Source organism: Anser anser, assembly GCF_964211835.1.
Source record: "Anser anser genome assembly, chromosome: 3".
Taxonomy (NCBI): Eukaryota; Metazoa; Chordata; class Aves; order Anseriformes; family Anatidae; genus Anser; species Anser anser.
The window spans coordinates 71,876,384-71,895,017 of record NC_139722.1 but is presented as its reverse complement, the minus strand read 5'-3'; the positions used below and the strand labels follow the sequence as shown (position 1 = coordinate 71,895,017).

The window sequence follows — 18,634 nt, the reverse complement described above, 5'->3', positions numbered from 1 at the left end:
ATAAGTCATCGTTGATAAAATATTCTGCGTTACCACTGAAAGAGTGCAGTTTACTCTGAGGTTAAGAATTCTACCTCAGGGCTTTAAATGAGGAGAATTAAACAGACTACAATGTAGTTCCAGTTGTTTTTTAATTATTATTATTATGATTTGGCATTGTGATGAAAAGTAATTATGCTCTGGCAAATTTTCTTCTTAGATGTAATTTGGACTACTTATCTAGCCTCTCACATGGGAGCAGACTTGGCAACTGAAAAGAAAAACCTGCTTTTATCACCTTAGAACAACATTTTGTCAGCTTAGCAATACGCAAAGTTTCTCAAGCCCTTGAATTCTGAGTGTTATGCTTAATAATATCACATTTATTCCATGCTCACAAATGTATGTACGAATGTGGCATCAAACTACTTCATTTGCTGATATGCAGAGTGAACAAACTATTAAGATTTTACCTCAAGCTGACAATGTGCTAAAATAAAAACAGGTAATACCAGACTATAACTGAAATACACAGATATTCAGACACAAAGCAGTTCCAGTGGTACAGTGTCCTCAGGTTCTATTGAATCTTCTTCTTAGGAGAAGATTCCTGCAGCATCAGGGTGATGACACAAAAAGGCCAAAGTTGTCCTCTCTTCACCCCGTAGCCTGCATTTAGGGACCATGGGGATGATCAGAGGGCTGGACAACCTCTCCTATGAAGAAAGGCTGAGTGAGCTGGGATTGTTCAGCCTGGAGTAGAGGAGGCTCCAGGGAGCCTTTCAGTACTTAAAGGGAGGTTATAAAAAAGATGGAGAGTGACTTTTTACTTGGACAGGTAATGACAAGATAAAGGGGAATGGTTTTAAACTAAAAGAGGGATGATTTAGATTAGAAGTTAGGAGGAAATTCTTCACTCAGAGGGTGGTGAGATACCAGAACAGGTTGCCCAGAAAAGCTGTGGATGCCCCATCCCTGGAGGTATTCAAGGCCAGGTTGGATGGGGCCTGGGCAACCTGGGGTAGTGGGAGGTATCCCTGCCCATGGGAGGGGAGTTAGAACTGAATAATCTTTAAGGTGCCTTCTAACCCAAACCATCCCATGATTCTATGATTTACAGACAGTGGTATGGTATACTCTTCAGGTTATGAGACAAAGAGCAGCCGCACTAATGACTGAACATAGATTGCCACCTCATTCATAATCTTTTGGTGGATTCTGACTCTGGGGAAGCCTGTATTCTATGTCTGTCTATGAATTGTTCTAGCTTTGAATGTTCTAGGAACATTCATGGATAAGAAGGATCCACTTGAGAAAAATTAAAGTTATTCATGTAAGAGAGATTTATTATAGGTGGGTCCATAATACTTTCTGTTTATGGCCTATTTTCCCCTTCCACAGAAACCCCACAAATTCCCTTAAAAGGAGCATAAGAGCTTTATTATAATATAAGAAACTCACAAAAACATCACATGAGACAGTAGCGGAGATCAAAGGTGTTTCTAACATCCTCCACCCTGCCACAGCAGGGAACTTATTTGATGAAAACACCTGGATAACTGGGAAGTACACCATATCCCACATCACAGAGCTAGGTAACTCTCAGGTGCTGTGCCCACACTAGCAGTTTGGTCTAGCACATCACTGTGGTTCTGAAGCTGATTTGAACTGTCTTCACTCATGGCAGGTTTGTTCTCAAAGTTGTTGTGGTGCGCACAACCCAGATTCCATTTGGAGGAAGGAGGAAGCTTCACTCCAAAGACACCTTTGTGCCTAATGCTGATATGCAGGAACAGTGCAATAAGCATCCCACAACACAAGAGGAGCCTTCAGCACACACAAAATTCAAATGTACTACTAAAAAACAACACTAAGCACACGTAAGTGCTTCTGAGATGTGTGAATATGAAATACATTGAACCAACTCACAGGAGATACTCTTAACTGTGTCCCTTCACATCTGCTGCTCATCATCCCATGACCTAAGGTGAAGTGAACACAACAGCTTATTTCTCTGGGTCATGAGCCCCAGTTAATTGCAGTCAGAACTGCTGCAATGGCATGGAGTCCCAGAAAATCATCATATTTGCCTTGTTCTCCAGAAAACAGATGCCCAGGATACAAGTTATCAGTTCTCTCAGTATCCTTCCTGAGTACCTATTGCAGCTGCAAGATTAAGTAGTTCATGGCGCTCATCCCAGTACCTTCTAACAGATATTGTCCAAAAGAGTGGGAAAGGCATTAGGTACCAGTGTCACTCAGAAATGGCATAAAATAGGAGCAGAAACAAAGATTCACATAGATAATCAGGGCCACTGATATGCTACCATCATTTGTGCAACATATAAAAGGGCAATGTTATGCATGCTAGAAAGACAAATTAATCTGAAGTCTTCTAGCACTGCACATAATAGAAATGTCAGGAGCCTATTGTCTACTAACCCACTTCTACTGCATTGAGTTATTTCTTAATAAACACATAGACATGAAGTCTCTGTTAACTGACCCTGTGCAACTTAACCTCAAAAGGATGGAAGCACAGAAAATTAAAAAACTACAAAACTGCTGTGGAGAGGAAAAGAAATGAATTGCAGCTAGGGAGACTTAAGTTAACATTAGGAAAACTTTTTAATGGCAAGAATAGTGAGGTAATTGAATGGAACAGTGACAGGGCTGTAGAATCTCATAACTGAGATGACATTATATTTCAGATCACACTGGATAAAAACGGAATAGTTTAAATGTAATTGAGAATAAGTGAGAGTAAGAAAATGGACTGGATATTTTCTGAGGTCTCTTTGAGCCTATGATCTACAATACTATAATCCTAAACTTTGATCTCCATCTCTGGGATCACTACCTACATTTATTTATCAAGATCCATCTTGAAATAATTTAGGTTCCTTGTCCTCTCTGCCCTGTTTAAAAGGTTGTGCCAGAATTCAGACATCATTCCTTTGATGTCAGAAACCTTGTTCTACTTTACATTCTAAATTCATTCAGAACCAATTAATATCCATTTGATCTTAAAGCAGGTTCAATTTAAACCTGGAATTGTACTAATTCCTGAATGTCTTTCTTAAATGATAATATATCTTCTCTCTCTGTCTTCATTTAACTATGCTATCTCAAATACCAGAAGTAGTCAAACTGTGGAAACACAGAGTTCCTTGCAAGCAAACTTACTTTGCTACAGCTTCAGTGTCATGATTGCTACACAGCCTCTGGATGATGCCCTCGTTCATTCCAAGCTAACTCAGGTATCTCTGCTTTTCACTGCAGTTTGTGATGAAGGCATATCTTACATCACGGAATACCTGACACGGAACCAAAAAAATAATGTTCTGTCATTTCATATTTTAAATGGGTTTGCAAAACCAAATCTGTCGTTCCCATTGATCCCATGATGCAAAGAGGATGTGAAGTCCTTCAAACCAGAAGTATCAGGGATTCTTTTTTGTGGAGTGTCACCTGACCACAAAGTTCCTCTGAAGAAAGCAACACAGATGAGGAAGTGTATTCCCATTAACAGTGATTACAACATTACCACAAAGGTTAGTTACTGATAGAATTGAAAAGAGAACCTGATACACCTGACTTCTTCCATGCCAGGACTAGAATATATCCCAAATTCATCCCCCTTGGGAAACAGAAGTGCAAAGGGATTGTAAACCATCTTTGCTCTTCTGTCACAATAACAGATCAAATGAAACCTAATTTTGCCTCAGGGATTAGTGGGCATGCTTCACTGAATTCAGTGAAATTGTTCTTGTTAAGCTCACAGTACACTGGAACCTATACAGGATAAAAAAATGAAGAAAAAAAAAACCACCACCATAAACTCTTCTCCTGTCTCATTCATCTCACTCTATTAGAAAGCTTGAAGCCAATGAATTTATAACTTATACATTTTTAAATACTCTATTTTATCTCTATTCTAGAAATGATATAACTTGGTCACACAATACTTTATGTACATGAGTAAAACTAAATTATGGAAGATAAAATTTTATCCTCCTTGTATTCAAAGTGAAATACTTTGTCATATTTTACTGTGTATTTCTAGCATGAAGATAAGATACCATGAAGATAAGAAAGTAATTTTATCATCATCTTATATGCACACTGATAGGGACAGTAGGAAAGTATGTCCAGATCTATCCTTATAGGAGTTAGTCAGGCTTTACTTTGAAACATACACGTAAAGTTTCTACTGATTCTAGGAGCACACTGCAGCCAGCAGAAAGCAGCATTTGCCCTGGCAGGGAACGACTCTTCTCATACCTTCATTTGTATAAACATGATCTGAAGTAAATGATGGCCAAATGCAAAAAATACAGCCTGAGAAGAGAAGCAAGTTCCAAGGCTTGTACTGAACAATCTCAGGATCACATTCTGGATATGACTTCTCAGTTGGCTTGTAGGAATTAATATTTAAATGCTCCAGTTATAGAATCTTGTCTGATGTACTGGTTGCCAATGGTTACTTCCTACATATGTCTCTGTTAGGTTGCCAACATTCCCATTTGTTTTGAATTAGAACAAATACTTGGAAACACAAGAACAACAGGCTGCTAAACTACGCCAGAGAGTAATGAGCCATGAATCCCTTGGCAATAGTAATGAGAATTTCTAACATTAATGCTTAGTAATGGGAATGATGCCACTGCTGGCATCTAAGTTAAAGCAGCTTAATAAAGTTGACTTAAAACACTACAGATGAACTTTAAGTTAGTACCTGAGAAGTTTCAGGAAGTGTTGGTAAAAATATCTTTTGCATTCTTTCAGGTTTTACTTTCCAGTAGCTGCTTACAAACCTAGACTGCAAAAATAATAAATAATGACTCTACTTCTCAAAATGCAGATTTTCAGATCCAATATAAATTTTACAATGCTTCTGAAACAAGTAGGTATTTGTGAAAATTTTATAACTGCAAAACATAGCTTATTGAAAAGTGTCTTCATGATCTAACGGTAATACATTACCATTCCAGCACAGAGTACTGGAATCTCCTCAGAGCTGGGAGACAATCAGAGGAAGAGACACATTCATTTCTTGTGGTACCGTCCAAACACAACAGTCCTGATAGCTTCTGCATCTGTGTCCATTCCAGTCAAAATATTTATCCAGAATTTCCAAAACTGCAACAGCTCATTTGTATTCTTTTTAAAGAGGGGCAGATGCATTCTGAGTACCACAGACCGAGTAATCTAGAAAATGCTTTAGAAATATGGAAAAAAATGAATCATCACCACAGTCAGCCACATAAATATCTAAAAGAGCAAGCTCCCACCAAATAAAATAAAATAATAATAGTAATAATAATAGCAATAATAATAATTTTTTTTCAGCTTTATTTTTTTTCCTAGTAGTATATTTTTACCTGCTTGGAGACTGAAATTGCAGGCATTTGAATAAATGTATTAAAGTCATCTACGCTTACAGAAGTGCATGTAAATATCTTTACATTGTCAGCTGAAGCATGACTTTGTAAAACATTACTCAATACTGTATAGCCTTACTATCCAGAGCATAAATATATACAAGAAGGTTTTTCCTCCTTTCACCTTACTAGATTGAAGCAACTCAGTATTAGAGTTCAGCAATTCAGTCTTCTGCAGTGAAGGCAACAGTTTCCTGTGTTTAGGAATGGTCTGTACAAGACCAACACTTCAAGATGGCAGCTGGACAGCAGAAAGAAGGAACGCTAAGGAAAGTATTGTATTAAGGAAACCGCATATCCTCCTCATCAGACCTTCATCTTGGGACAATGAAGGCACAGACTATAATTGTTCTGAAGAGTTTTGAAAAGGCAGCCCTGGAGAAGCTAGATAACCTAAATGGAAGGCTCCAGAAACCCACAAACTTCAACACTAGCACCTAGCACCCAGCCCCTAAACTGAAAGACAGAGCCAAGGAGAGTCTTGCTGCTGGTCCACAGCTGAATTTGTGCATGAATGCTACCATCCTATTTCTGCTGCTACTCTTCATTCAATTACTTCAAACTGTAGTAAGGTAGATAGACATATAGATAGATAGATTAAATAAATAGACAAAAAATCAAGATTCTACTTCATTATTGACATAATTTATATTCTATACATTGTCTCTGTATTAAAACTGAAATGTGTATTTCCCCTTTTTCCTCTTCCTGCATGTTTAAAATCATCTTTTCTATTATTAGTCTTTTCATATCAAAGGAAAAAGACATTTTGCTTAAACTTACAAACCATTGTCGTTTGAGCCAATAAAGAGCAAATCCATATTTCTTATAACATGGCAACCTCTATGACATTGAACTCAATTTTTATCATAGTTCACAAGAGGACACGCATTAAACTTCTGAACAGTACCATGGATTATGTACCTGACTCTCTGAAATTAAATTTCCCAAGCATTAAAGAAGGGAACAAGAGGTTTTCTGTATAGTCTCTTAATATGTTCTCCTGGGAAGACAAACACATTTCATTTCTTTGTTTTTTTGTTTTCAGAAATAAAATTATAAATGGGAAAATGCAGCAGAAATTTGATAATGTTCATTTACTCTTGGGAAATTAAATACTTATGTTTCTGATACAAACTTCAAAGAAACTAGAGCTACATTCAAGTTTCCTTTCTAATAAGTTATTTTTTATCCTTTAAATAGTGTCTGCCACGTATATGGAGGACCTTTTTTAAAATCATCTTGTAAATATCTACAGCTTTCAAACATGAAAATTTGCATTTACATCCATGAGCATCTATAAAAATTAAAATAGAGGTAGAATTCATAATTTAATAACTTCAGATTGCTACTGTTTTAAATTAAGTATCTTTTAAACTTTTCCCATGTCATTTACATTGAAACAACTACATGGTGTTTTTTCAGATATTTTGAGTTGGAGGCTACTGGTTTCAAATATGCGGTGTACACTCAGCAAGCAAACACCAAAGCAGTTGGTGGTAGTAAACTACCTGATGGCATCACCTTTCCCATTTGCAGACTGAAAACTCTTTCATTTTGAGGATGTTTGTCTAAGAAAATTGTCTTTGCAAGAGATAGCCGAAGGCTTGCTGGGCTACTCTCGCCCAAGAGCTGTACCTGTGAAAACCACAGAAAGGCTAGGCAAGGGGATGGCAAACAAAAGCCGCTGGTTCATCTGTTTTGCTGGCTGTAAATTTTGGAGTTTTCTCAGTTAAGTTCTTTCAATAACAACCAAATATCTAAGTATCTGAATTCCCTCCCTCCTGGTAGATAGCAAGAAGACTGAGTGCACAATATCTGGTCTTGAAAAAGCATTTCCACTATCAAGAGGTAAACTATATTAAGAAATGCCAGCCATTATAGAGCACCTGATAAACATATGTAAAAGATAACAAGCAATAAATATCTGCAAGACCACTGAAACATCCTCTTTGGTGAAAAAGCTGTGCTGCCTCCCTTCCTCATGGCCCCAAGCTGTGAGCTAAATGGAGCAGGATTTCACCATCTCAGGCAATTTTATTCACAGCCGGCACCACCAGCAAATTGCTTTCCAATAGAGGCAGAACTTTATTCTCTTGCTGACCACCTGAATGTTAAAGAGCAAAGAGGCAGGAGAAAAGGCTGAAGACGTTCAGAAGAAATACAGGCAAAAGACAGGTAGGCTCGGAAAGAGAAATTAGGATCAGCAATAGCTTTTGCTTCCTAACAGTGATACTCCACATAAAATTCATACTTACTAGACTATCAACATTTGTCTGTTCTTTCCCACAGAGAAAAAACAGAACAAATAAGTATGTTTACTCCTCGGGATTTTTTTTTCATGCAGGGTTCCCAGTATTCCTTCTGGCTTTTGCTCCCATAATAACACAGAATTGTGAATTTTTCTTACAAGGTAAGGAAATCATTTTGTGTAGTGACACAGCTATGAAAAGATCCATTTTAAAGAGCAACAGTAGTTTTAAGAAAATATTACCAAATACCAGCCAGCTGATGAAAAACATTCATCTAGCCATCAACAGCCAGGCTCTGCTTGCTGCCATTTTATTAACAAAACACTCATTTCTGAACAGTCACCCCATCCAAATAAATAATTCTCAATGCAGTGCCAGTTCCAAATACCACATATGAAAGGTAGAATGGAAAAGAAAAATCCAGATAAAACTCACGAGACTATCAAAGCAGCACACTAAGCTCGCTTTAGTGTACTGTTGCACACTCCTTGTTTGGAAATTATGCAGTTAAATTACTATGGCTCTTTTGAGTTGAACCTTCATTCCTGGTTTCTTTCTTAAGCACCCTGCAAGCCATAGGTTCTTAGCACATGGAGAAAAAACATTTGCTTCCATGAAATAGTAACTGCTCTTTGCAGCTTCCTCTCCCCTTGCCATGTCACAACACTCAGCTACAGACTTGCTACCGGGTATTTCTGTACACAGCATATCAAACATATTGTTTAATATGATCAGGGTAATTCTTGGTGCTGGTGATAAATACGATTTTTAAAAATTCTGAAATTTTGCCACATTCACCTAGCTGCTTAGAAGTACGTTGTGCCATGCTCAAGTTCTGTATTTAAAAATTATTTGTTTTCCAGAGAAATGTCACATCTAACAATTGCTGCCCTTCAGAGCTTTGTGCTGATGTGGAATTACAAGCATCAGAATCAATACGGTGGTCCTATTCTTTCTGTTTCTGCCATGCCCATGCTGACAGTGGCACTGCACAGACCTCGTAAACCTCATCCTAACCCTGTGACAGACAAAATTATATTATCTTCTGAGATGAAACTACATTAAGAGCTTTAGTTCTGCAAAAGCTCTCCTGTGCCTACAGGGCCTTACTCTTAAGGTTTCTAGCAATACTATCAAGAAACTATTGCATATTCATAGCACCTTGCTAGCCACCAAAATTTAGGGAAGCCAACTGGTTCTTTCTTGGCTTAGTCATGTGGAATTTTAAAGGACCTTGACATTATTTCTGAATGTGATTCAGAATATGATTAGGAGAAAAAAAGGAAAAAAAGGAAAAAAAACTTTTTCACATGTGTAACATCCAAAAGGTTTAGTTCCTTTATGTTTCTTTGCAGGAATCAGAAATGGTAAGAACTTCATAAACTTGCTTACTCTCATAAGGAGAAGTATATCAGAGCTGAGAAAAAGAAGACAAACAAGGTGCAATGAAAGTGCTATGGAAGACATTTTTTTCTAGTACAGATGAGTGACAGACATTAATTCGGGGGATTCAGTAATTTCTGAACTGTGAAAATATTCTGTGAATGATTAGAAATACTTCGGTTTTCACCAGAAGTGAAATCCACATATCAGTGTGATGTGCCCTTGTTGTGCTATCAAGAATTATTCTAATTGTTTCATAACCTAGAGCAATGTAAAAAAGTTCAAAAATATTAATTTATCGATAATGCTGACAACATACACTGTAGCTTTATAGGAACACTCAGAATAGTTGTTGAATATTAACAAAGCCTGACATTTTAAAAGTAGCTGACATTATTAGTTCACAAGTTTGCTAGTTTTCAGTCTCATTTGCTGCCAAAATCATTTCCTCCCACAATTTTATCATGTTTACATTGATGATTTACCATTTATCAGTCATTACTTCAACAGTGTCATCTCAATGTCTAGACAATATTTCATGTCCCTCAGACACTGCAGTACACCATAAATCTGACGGCATGTTGGGTAGTAGCTACTCACTAGAGTTAACAGAGAATTTACTGTAGCTAGACACAATAATGGGAATTCAGACATTGATGACCATCATGTAAAAGTTTTTAATGTAAAAGCTCCGTGATTTTTTCTTCTGGCAAATTTGCATCACCTGTTGTAATGCCAGATTTTGTTTGTTACTATGACACTCACAAGAAATGTGCTTAGTAATGAACAACTGAGATCCAGGAGTTCCCATCCATCTCAACCTTCTCTTTAATGCTCAGGTGGTAGGTCACAGTGAGGGAATCGGAGCTATGTTGACAACAGATGCTTGCTAATGCTCAGAAAAAGAAGAAGAAAAAAAAAAGAAGAAAAAAATAAAAGACCAAAATGTGAGTTCCCTCAATCCAGATTATGGACGGCATTACAAAGGTTCCACAGTTTGTGACTTCCCTAACAACATATCCTAACTATTTCTGTGCACAGTTCGTGGGATTTAGTTTTGTAGCGAGCCTGGTTTTTAGGTTTGTCTGCTAGCCTGGCTTAGATTAGACAGCCAAGTGCCATTCTGTTCTTGCAAAATCTCAAAACTTGGAAAAACAGAATCAGATTTCAAGTTTACAGAGACTGCTGGGGAAGGCTCCACGTGGGGAGTTCATGAAAGGACAAAGTTTGTGATTTTTTTTGCATCGCCAGCAAATGTGGAAGAAAAATGCATTTGTTACCCACTACAGTGATAAATTAAATGTAAACCAATAAGGACTTTAAAAATTGATAAAGTTCTGAGCTCACAATATGGTTCTCTTCTCACTCTTGCTCCTAATCCCTCAGATGGTATCCCACCATATACATTCTGATTTTTCAAGAACTTGAATGTAAAATTACTTAAAAGTCACTTTTTACACTGATTTGAAACCTGCTTTCTTCACATCAGAGACTAGTAAAAGCATTTCACAGCTCCACTTGAGACTGATGAAAAAAAAAAGGATGATAAATATGAGACAAAATAATAATAATAATTTTTAAAACATTATATAAAAGATTATTCTATTGCTAAATAAAGAGTGGATCTAATTTAAACTATGTTATAGCTCGGTATAATGAAAACAAATTCAAACAAATGGTTAAATGTCCTAGTTTATGGGGTAAACATATCACAAAATGTGGCTTAGAATATTATCATAATTCAAGGTATAAAAAGGCCAGATAACTTTACAGTTAGAGCCTCAAGTACTGAAATCAAAGGGCAAACTCCTATTGATGTTAAGTATTTTTAATCAAGATTATTTTACTAGAATACAACGGAAGACTTTTGATCTGGAACTCATTAGTTCTTATTCTTTTCTCTAATATTGTTACCACAAGCCTTCACTAGGCACAGGGGACAGCTAGCTCTTGGCTTTTAATGTTAATTGTGGTAATCTCAGTAGATATCATCACCTCTTCTCTTAATTCTGAATGTAGGCATAAAGTATTAGTTCAGCTTTCTACTACAGTAGAATAGTTCACTGAGCTCTAGTTGTTTTTTTTTTTTCTCTTTCTTGAATGACAGCTTCCTCTTTAAAGCTTCTATATATGTATATATAAAGTTCAGTAATTAAAAAAATTGCTTTAGAATGACACTTAAAACAGAAGGGTATTTTATTTTTTGAATGAATTAAAAAACAGTTAAACCAGAAATGAAACTCTTCTCCAGTTAAAGAGTAAAAACAAATAAAAGCTCTCTCTTGTATTTTTCCAGTTGCAAAATTCAAAGGTAATTCTGACTTCATACTGAACTGAGATGGACATTATTCATTAATGTAGGCTAGAGTTGGGGTACAATATCAAGACAACGACACTTAGCCCTGAGTATCTACAAATGTGGGTGTTTTCAGAAACAGCATTGCCTAATTACAGCTTTCCTAAGATCTGAGATGTCCTAGAGCATCTGGATCATCTGTGTGGGCCTCACAGATATAACCAAAGAGCTATTGTGAACTGTGTTCCTGTAGTGCAGCAGCTGAAGGCCAGACAGTAAACTCCAGATCATCTCAAATAACACTAGACATCAAATTTCAAGCAACAGGACACGAGAATCGGATGTTTAAAGTATCATTATAAATCAATAAAGATCTCATCAGCATAGTCAGTGTAGTTTGGAGATCTATTCAGTCCTTAATTCACTCCAAAGCAGACACCTAGTCACCAGTGAGTTGAACTGCGCTATATAGACATCCAAAGTTAGTACTTAGCCTCAAACCCAGCCCTACCACAAATGTCTTTTAAGTATACCTTTAAATTCATCAATACCAACATTGTTGCAACACTCAAACAGCAATAAATGCAATCCAGTTAAGTTAAATGAAGTTTTCTTTTCTCCAGTGAGCCTCAAGCAAAACATACCCAACCAGATTCTTGTCTTCCACCCAAACTAAAGATTCATATCAATCAAGTAAACGCTCATTTCTTCACAGGAGAATTACTAAACTGTAGTTTAGCTTTATCTGACAAGATATCACTCAAATTCACTAAAAGGATTGTTCACTCTTAGACTGCTCTGCAATAAGAAATAAACTGTGGAAAGTGGGGATGGCCAGGAGAGCCACATAAAATGTGTACCCCTGATCTGCGCTAGAATCTCAATTTAGATATGCAAGTGAATGAGGTATAACCCAAGGCGAAATCCAGATGCTTCTTGTTTACCTTCTTGAGGCATTAAAGCAGTATTCTGCTGATAAATGCTGACCTTTCTTTTGTCTGTAGTAATTCCCAGAGGTGGGAGGGTGGTAAATATGGATCTGGGGACCTAACAACAGTCTGAAAATAGAAAACTGTAACTCAGTGCTCTCAGTGATATGTGCTCCTCTATTACCTAATTCTATCATCAAGCATCACTGTCTCCAACATATTATTTAAGGATTTTGAAATTTCAGGTGTCACTCCCTCTTTATCCTTACACAGAGCTGTTCATCTGAGAACTGCAGAAGAATATTAATAAATATTAAGTCAGCTAACACTTTTGAATTATGATGTTCCACCTTTCACAAATGGAACTGATACAGAGTTAAAGTGACCCACATTTACAGACTTTCTGAAACCATATTCTCACTGAAAAGATGAAATAACTCTTCTTTGCTTTGGAAAATTGCTGTGTCCTAAATGAACTCTTCTGCAATTTAAGGCATCTTATTACAGTAATACCTGACACAAAAGAGAAATGGACTGGTTTTTTTTTTCTTTTTCTGAATCAGATTTAAGCGATGTGTGTCACTACATTTCCAAAAAAAAAATAGTGAACACTAATATTACAGAAGTATCAGTCATGACTCTAGCTGCAGGTGAACTCCATTTCACACTTAAAAAATAATTAAAATCCTAGTATGGTTAAAAAATGCACCACATATTCTGCAACCTGTAAGTCTAAAAAGTTCACTGATTTATGAATGAATACATATACACTGAATAAAAAACAAACAAACAAAAAAACACGATTCCTCAAAGCATCACTGTCATCCTCAAAATTATTCAGAACGACTTTTGGCAACATCGCATACCACTACAACCCATTTAAAATTTAAGCACATGTTTTAAAAAGAAACAGTTAACAGCAGCAACTGCTTTTAATCATTGTGATTAGACAGATGACAAGTAAAATCATTTCACCAGCTCACGTGGGAGGCCATTTTGTCAGAGAAAATCTTTCCTCTCTAGCCGATTTGCACATGGCAATCCTATTAACTGTAACAGATCAGCACCAATGTAGAGAACAGGCACATCACAGGTTTTCCCCAATAAATAACTTCTTTCCAGGTGCCACTGTTCTTTGCAGCTCTTACAGCTAGTGGCAGTACTCAGTATCCGTGCTCCTAAAGCTCCCTGTGGTACCGCTGCTTTACAACATAGGCAAATGTAATCTCAGCTGGGGAACTAGACCAGACCATAAACTAAGCTTTCAGCTGTAAAGACAGAGGGACTGCTTCTTAGCTTTTGCTTGTTTGTGTGTTGTTGGTTTTTTTTGTTTGTTTTTGTTTTTGTTGATACTGATGTCCACAGTAGTCTTCCAAATCAATAAATCCATAAAAAATAACAGCATTTTCATTAGCTCACTTTAACTGAAAAAAAAAAAGAAAAAGAAATCTCAGCTAGCCAGTAGCTTTGGGCTGCTTTGTTAATAACCAGTGGAAGGGTGAATCTGCCCCCAGCTGTTAACAACTGAAAAATCATTTAAGGGTGCATATCTTCAAAGTATTAATAATTACATGACAGCACTGTTACGGGACATGCTCACTTAATACAGCTTCAAAAAATGAGATAAGAATTACTGAAGACGTGCATATAAGGCTTCCTTGCAGTGAAGGTATGAGAGATGGGAACGGAGGAGATCCTCATCTGGAATTGACTACGCAACACAGAAAATTTTATCCAAATATTCTTTAGTGGAATCTGCAGCTTTTTACCTCATCTTGGAAACATATAGTCATGCAGATAAGGCAGTATTAAATGGATCACTGCTGCCTCTGGAAAGAAAGATAAGTTAGCCTTTGGTGTTTAAATATTCTCTTTCTGACAGCTGTTCCTCTTTCTCACAAACTTCCTCTGCCAAGTGAAGATTATTTGGGATTGACAAGTTTCTGCTTTGGAGGAAACAAGATCTTTTCTCTGATAGGACGCTGGAAATGGATGCTTAAGATACAGATAACAATCTGTCAGGAGTATTATATAGCTTGAGGAAGTCTCTGGGAAATGGTACCAAGTCACGTGAATACCCACATATGCCTGACACTATTTATGAACTTGTAATATTCCAGAAGACACCAAGAAAAGAAAATCTTTCTGTCATACACTGCAACTCTCATGAGAAAAAAACAATTCTGTTTCCTACACTGCATAAGGGTTCAGATAAAACAGTAGAAGAAGGAGACAAGAGTGAGGCTGGAGTAGCCGAAAGGGTAATCTGGAGAAATTCACACAAAGGAATGCTAAGACCCAATGAAAGTATAAACATCTGATTTTTTTTTTTTTCAAAAAATAAATATTCTTTTAGGATCATTAACTGTTCTGTAAGCAACATCAGCTGCACATGGCATATCAGGGTTGCCAGTATTGATGTAACCATTATCAATCAACAAACTTATTGTCACATCCACAGCTGGAGACAAGGGCAAAGTTACAAATGGTCCCCAAGTCCTCAGTGCACAGTTAGCCACCAGTGCCAAGCCTGCTGCTCTAAACACAGCCTCTGCTTTATGTACAGCCCTGAAAGATGCATACCATCTTCACTTTAAGTCTTACTGGTTCCTAATTCAGTCAGACTCATTTTCAGTGCAGGCTTTGGAGGTATCTGTATCTTCTCATTCTGCTTTCCTTCACAAAGCAGCTGTGGCTCTAGTAGCACTTCTTGAACCCAGCACTACAAAGATGAGCTACAATTACAGGAACCCAAGTTTACAGAGGCATTCCAGACACAAAAAGCAGCAGGAATCAGTTAGACTCAACAGAACCCCAGAGAAGTAAATGCATTTTAAGACTTAATTAAATTTTACCTTTTTTCTTTTATTTTCTTTTTTTTTTAAAAAAAAAAGGAATGCATTCATTATGTTTAAGAAGCAGAAGTCTTCTATAACAACTGTCACTAATTGCCATTGCTTCCACAAATAAGCAATAACACAATGCCCTAAAGTTCTGGTCCAGGAATATATTCTTTTTGTTTCCCCAAATTATGTACTTCATTAAAATAATCCCAAACACAAATATATTGGGTATACTTGTGTATAGATGCATATTGACAAACACTTGAAAATAAGAGTTCCTCATAATTTTATCCATAAATTACTGATAAGCATTTTCATATGTGATGCAACTAACACAGCTTTTCATAGAATGCAGGTATCCTTGAACTTCAAAACTCTCCTTATTATCGAGAAGAAAAAAAAAAGACATTTAATTGCAAAGAGGTGTTTAATCTTTGTTCAGCTTTTCTGGGGAACTTTTGCATGCGTATTGCCATTCGCCACTTCTAATTCAAAGTTTGCTGATATCATACTGATTTTCTGTTTGAATATGTGACACTGGCCAAGGCATGGACTTGTGTTTTACCTGGAGTAATGGATAGCCTGATGTCCTGCAATATTAAAATAGAAGTCAGTTGTATGTTTCATCTCATCAGTATGTCCAGAGACTTCAATCCAGTGTGTTATTGGGAGGCAGTAAACTCCATCGACTACGTTGCTCTCATCGTAAACACAACTTCGATCATGATGGGGCCCATTACCTAGAACAGAAGAAAGGACAACTGCAGTCTGCGTATCCAGAAAATCTTCCAAATCATCTGCAGGTGCTGTAAACTGAGTATTTAAGGATAGGAGTGGTGTTTGCTACCTGTTCAGACTACATTTCTAGAGCATATGCTTAGCACCTGAAATAACTGGAAGAGCAGCACTGCCCCCTCCCCCCCCCCAAAAAAAATGTACAGCATTTCAATCACTTGTTGCAAATGATTTAAAGAAACATTAAATCTGTATAAGTATCCCAAATCATGAACCATGGCACTTGCAATTTCAAGAATAATTAATTTCATTTAAATTCCTCATTTGATGTCTGATAATATTTGACCTCAGTGTTTAATGTTTGTGCTGTGTGACCTCCCTCTCCGGGGTTCAGCTTTCCATGATCCAAGGCACAGCTGCTTAACCTTGCCTCAGACTTCTAAGGAAATTGCTAAGCTATGAGACAGACCTTGGAGAAAGTATAGAGTACAGCCATACGAGACAAGAAAGATACAACTGCAAGCAAAGGTAGGGCTGTTGATGCTGGAATTACCAGCCAGGGATTCAGGAGGAAAAACACCAATGTGGAATGACATAAAATCCCAAAGAAGCAAAGTAAGCAGGTGAAAAACAGCAACCCAGCAGCAATGAAGACTTGTTTGAAGGAACAGTGAAGACTGGCTCTCCTCCATCTGATCTGCAACTATCTGGCCAGCAAAGGCTCTTCAAGTGTCGTACTGGGGATTGACAGCATACTAATGCCTAGCCTAGGAGCTCATTACATCCTGCCTTTTATGTTTGTTAACCAATAAAAGATTGCTTTGTGCTCTTTAGATGCATATGTCACACTTACAAAGTCTCTTCGCACACAGGAAAATTGTCCAAAGTGACCTTGATTGAGACTGGTACATCTGCAATACTGAGCAAGCACTCTTGCCTTACGTGGCCTTGTGTAAAGTAAGAAACTTTTGTTACAGCTATGCACTACCTAATATCCATTACACCTTCAACTTCTCTTATATCAATAGTTTGAGCTTTATTACAGGCAACCAATTTTTAATACCATGCCAGAGTGAGCAGTTTGAAGTGAACAGGGTTATGTCAGTAACGGAAAGGTTATCTAGCCTCCAAAAACTCAGTACATGAATATTCTTCCTCCTCTGTTTTTACAAACTTGTTGTAATACTAATTGCTATGCAGGAATTATTGTGCAGATCAGAAGTGACCTAGTCTAAGGCTTGCTTTTAATGTAAACCTGTTACGTTTATACATTATTAATAATGTTAGAACATTTCTGAGTAAAATGATGCCTGAAGGAATGTCTTTGATTTCACACTGCACATAAATGCATGACCAGCTTCCAAGCATTGCATTTAGGGAAAATTTCCCAGAGAACAGCATTTTAGGAGATTTGAAATGCAATGATTAGAGAATAAGACTAATATTTAATAGTAAAGCTGAAACCAACTCCTTATTGCCGGATGAAACGCAGCACATTTTACCATAATTGTGAATATTATTATTTACCAAAAAGAAAAAGAAAATACGAGACAGAAAACTAGTTTCTCTTTCGATAGTGCTGAGCCATTATGTATCATATGCAATGGTATGGCACAACTTTTGATAAATAAAGTGAGCGGTATCAGTATATAGCTCCTGAAACAAGCAGTCTTATCACTTTATTTTTATCTTACTTTTCTAATTGCTTACACATTCTTTACCATGTTTAAACAGTATTTGAAGAAAGTGGTTTACTTCAACAAATACAACAGTGCAGCAAAACCTACGGATGTTTACACCACTTAACTGACTTCATGCATTCAACAAAATCTTTACAGCCACAAATAATACACCTTGCCTTCCCTGCTTTATACTCTGACTGCTGTAGCAATGCACATCACCACGGCCCTGCCCAGCCATCACAAGGCTGGGTCTGATCCTGACCCTCACCCACCCGCAGGCTCACATTGTTGCCTGACCTGTCCCCAGGTGCCCTGCTCCTAGCTGGGGTGGGCACAGGCTGCCAGCCCCATGGGGTATCCTCCCCGTGCATTTCTCGCACTTGTTCCTCCTCTTCCACCAAGGTTTCTGCATCAACTTTTGCAATCAAACCATGTTCTCTCCCTCCTGCTTAATTTCTCTTTTCCCCAAGGTGCTAGTAGGTCCTACAAGACAAGCAAGTCTGAAGCTTCATGCTTGCGATCACAACTGCACCACTCCATACCTTGTATTTGCCCATTTCCAGCTGCTTCTGCTTGAGGTGAATGTACTTCTGCCATCCGCCTGTTCTACTCTCCATCGTACTCCCTCAGCTTTAACTATTAGCTCTTTTTTTTTCCCTTTCTTCACTATCATCTGTTCTCTTAAATAGCAGTAACCTCCTCGCCTTGTAATCTTTACATCTCCACCATCACTCATTTCCTTATCTAGCCTACAACATGCACACAAGTGAGGCCAAAAGTAAATTGCCACTAGGCATTTGCTTCATTTGTTCCCTCAAACAGGTTTTGTCAAATCTCATTCTTAAAAGCTTCCTCCTCTAACTGTTATTTATCACTGTTGATTTTTCTGAACCACTCAACCTCACATTCCTGCTGTGGCCTACAGTCAAATGAGCATCCCAATGTTTCCGTTTTCATTTTAATACTCAAGTAAACAATAACAGCTTGCATTCATAACATTTTTCATGAGAATTACACAGCTCTTTACTTCTCCTTATATTATATACTGGTCTATGAATTAACACCCCTCTTATTGAAATATGATGTCTGTG

The 18,634-nt window shown here is 37.4% G+C and overlaps 1 protein-coding gene across 1 annotated transcript in view; it reads right to left on the bottom strand.

Moving 5' to 3' along the window:
* EPM2A (EPM2A glucan phosphatase, laforin) overlaps positions 1-18,634 on the bottom strand; it is a 58,604-nt gene that overhangs the window by 13,957 nt on the left and 26,013 nt on the right. Inside the window, exon 2 of the mRNA XM_083828788.1 lies at positions 15,692-15,866. Within this exon, the coding sequence (XP_083684914.1) occupies positions 15,692-15,866 (175 nt within the window). The remainder of the gene's footprint in view (positions 1-15,691; positions 15,867-18,634) is intronic.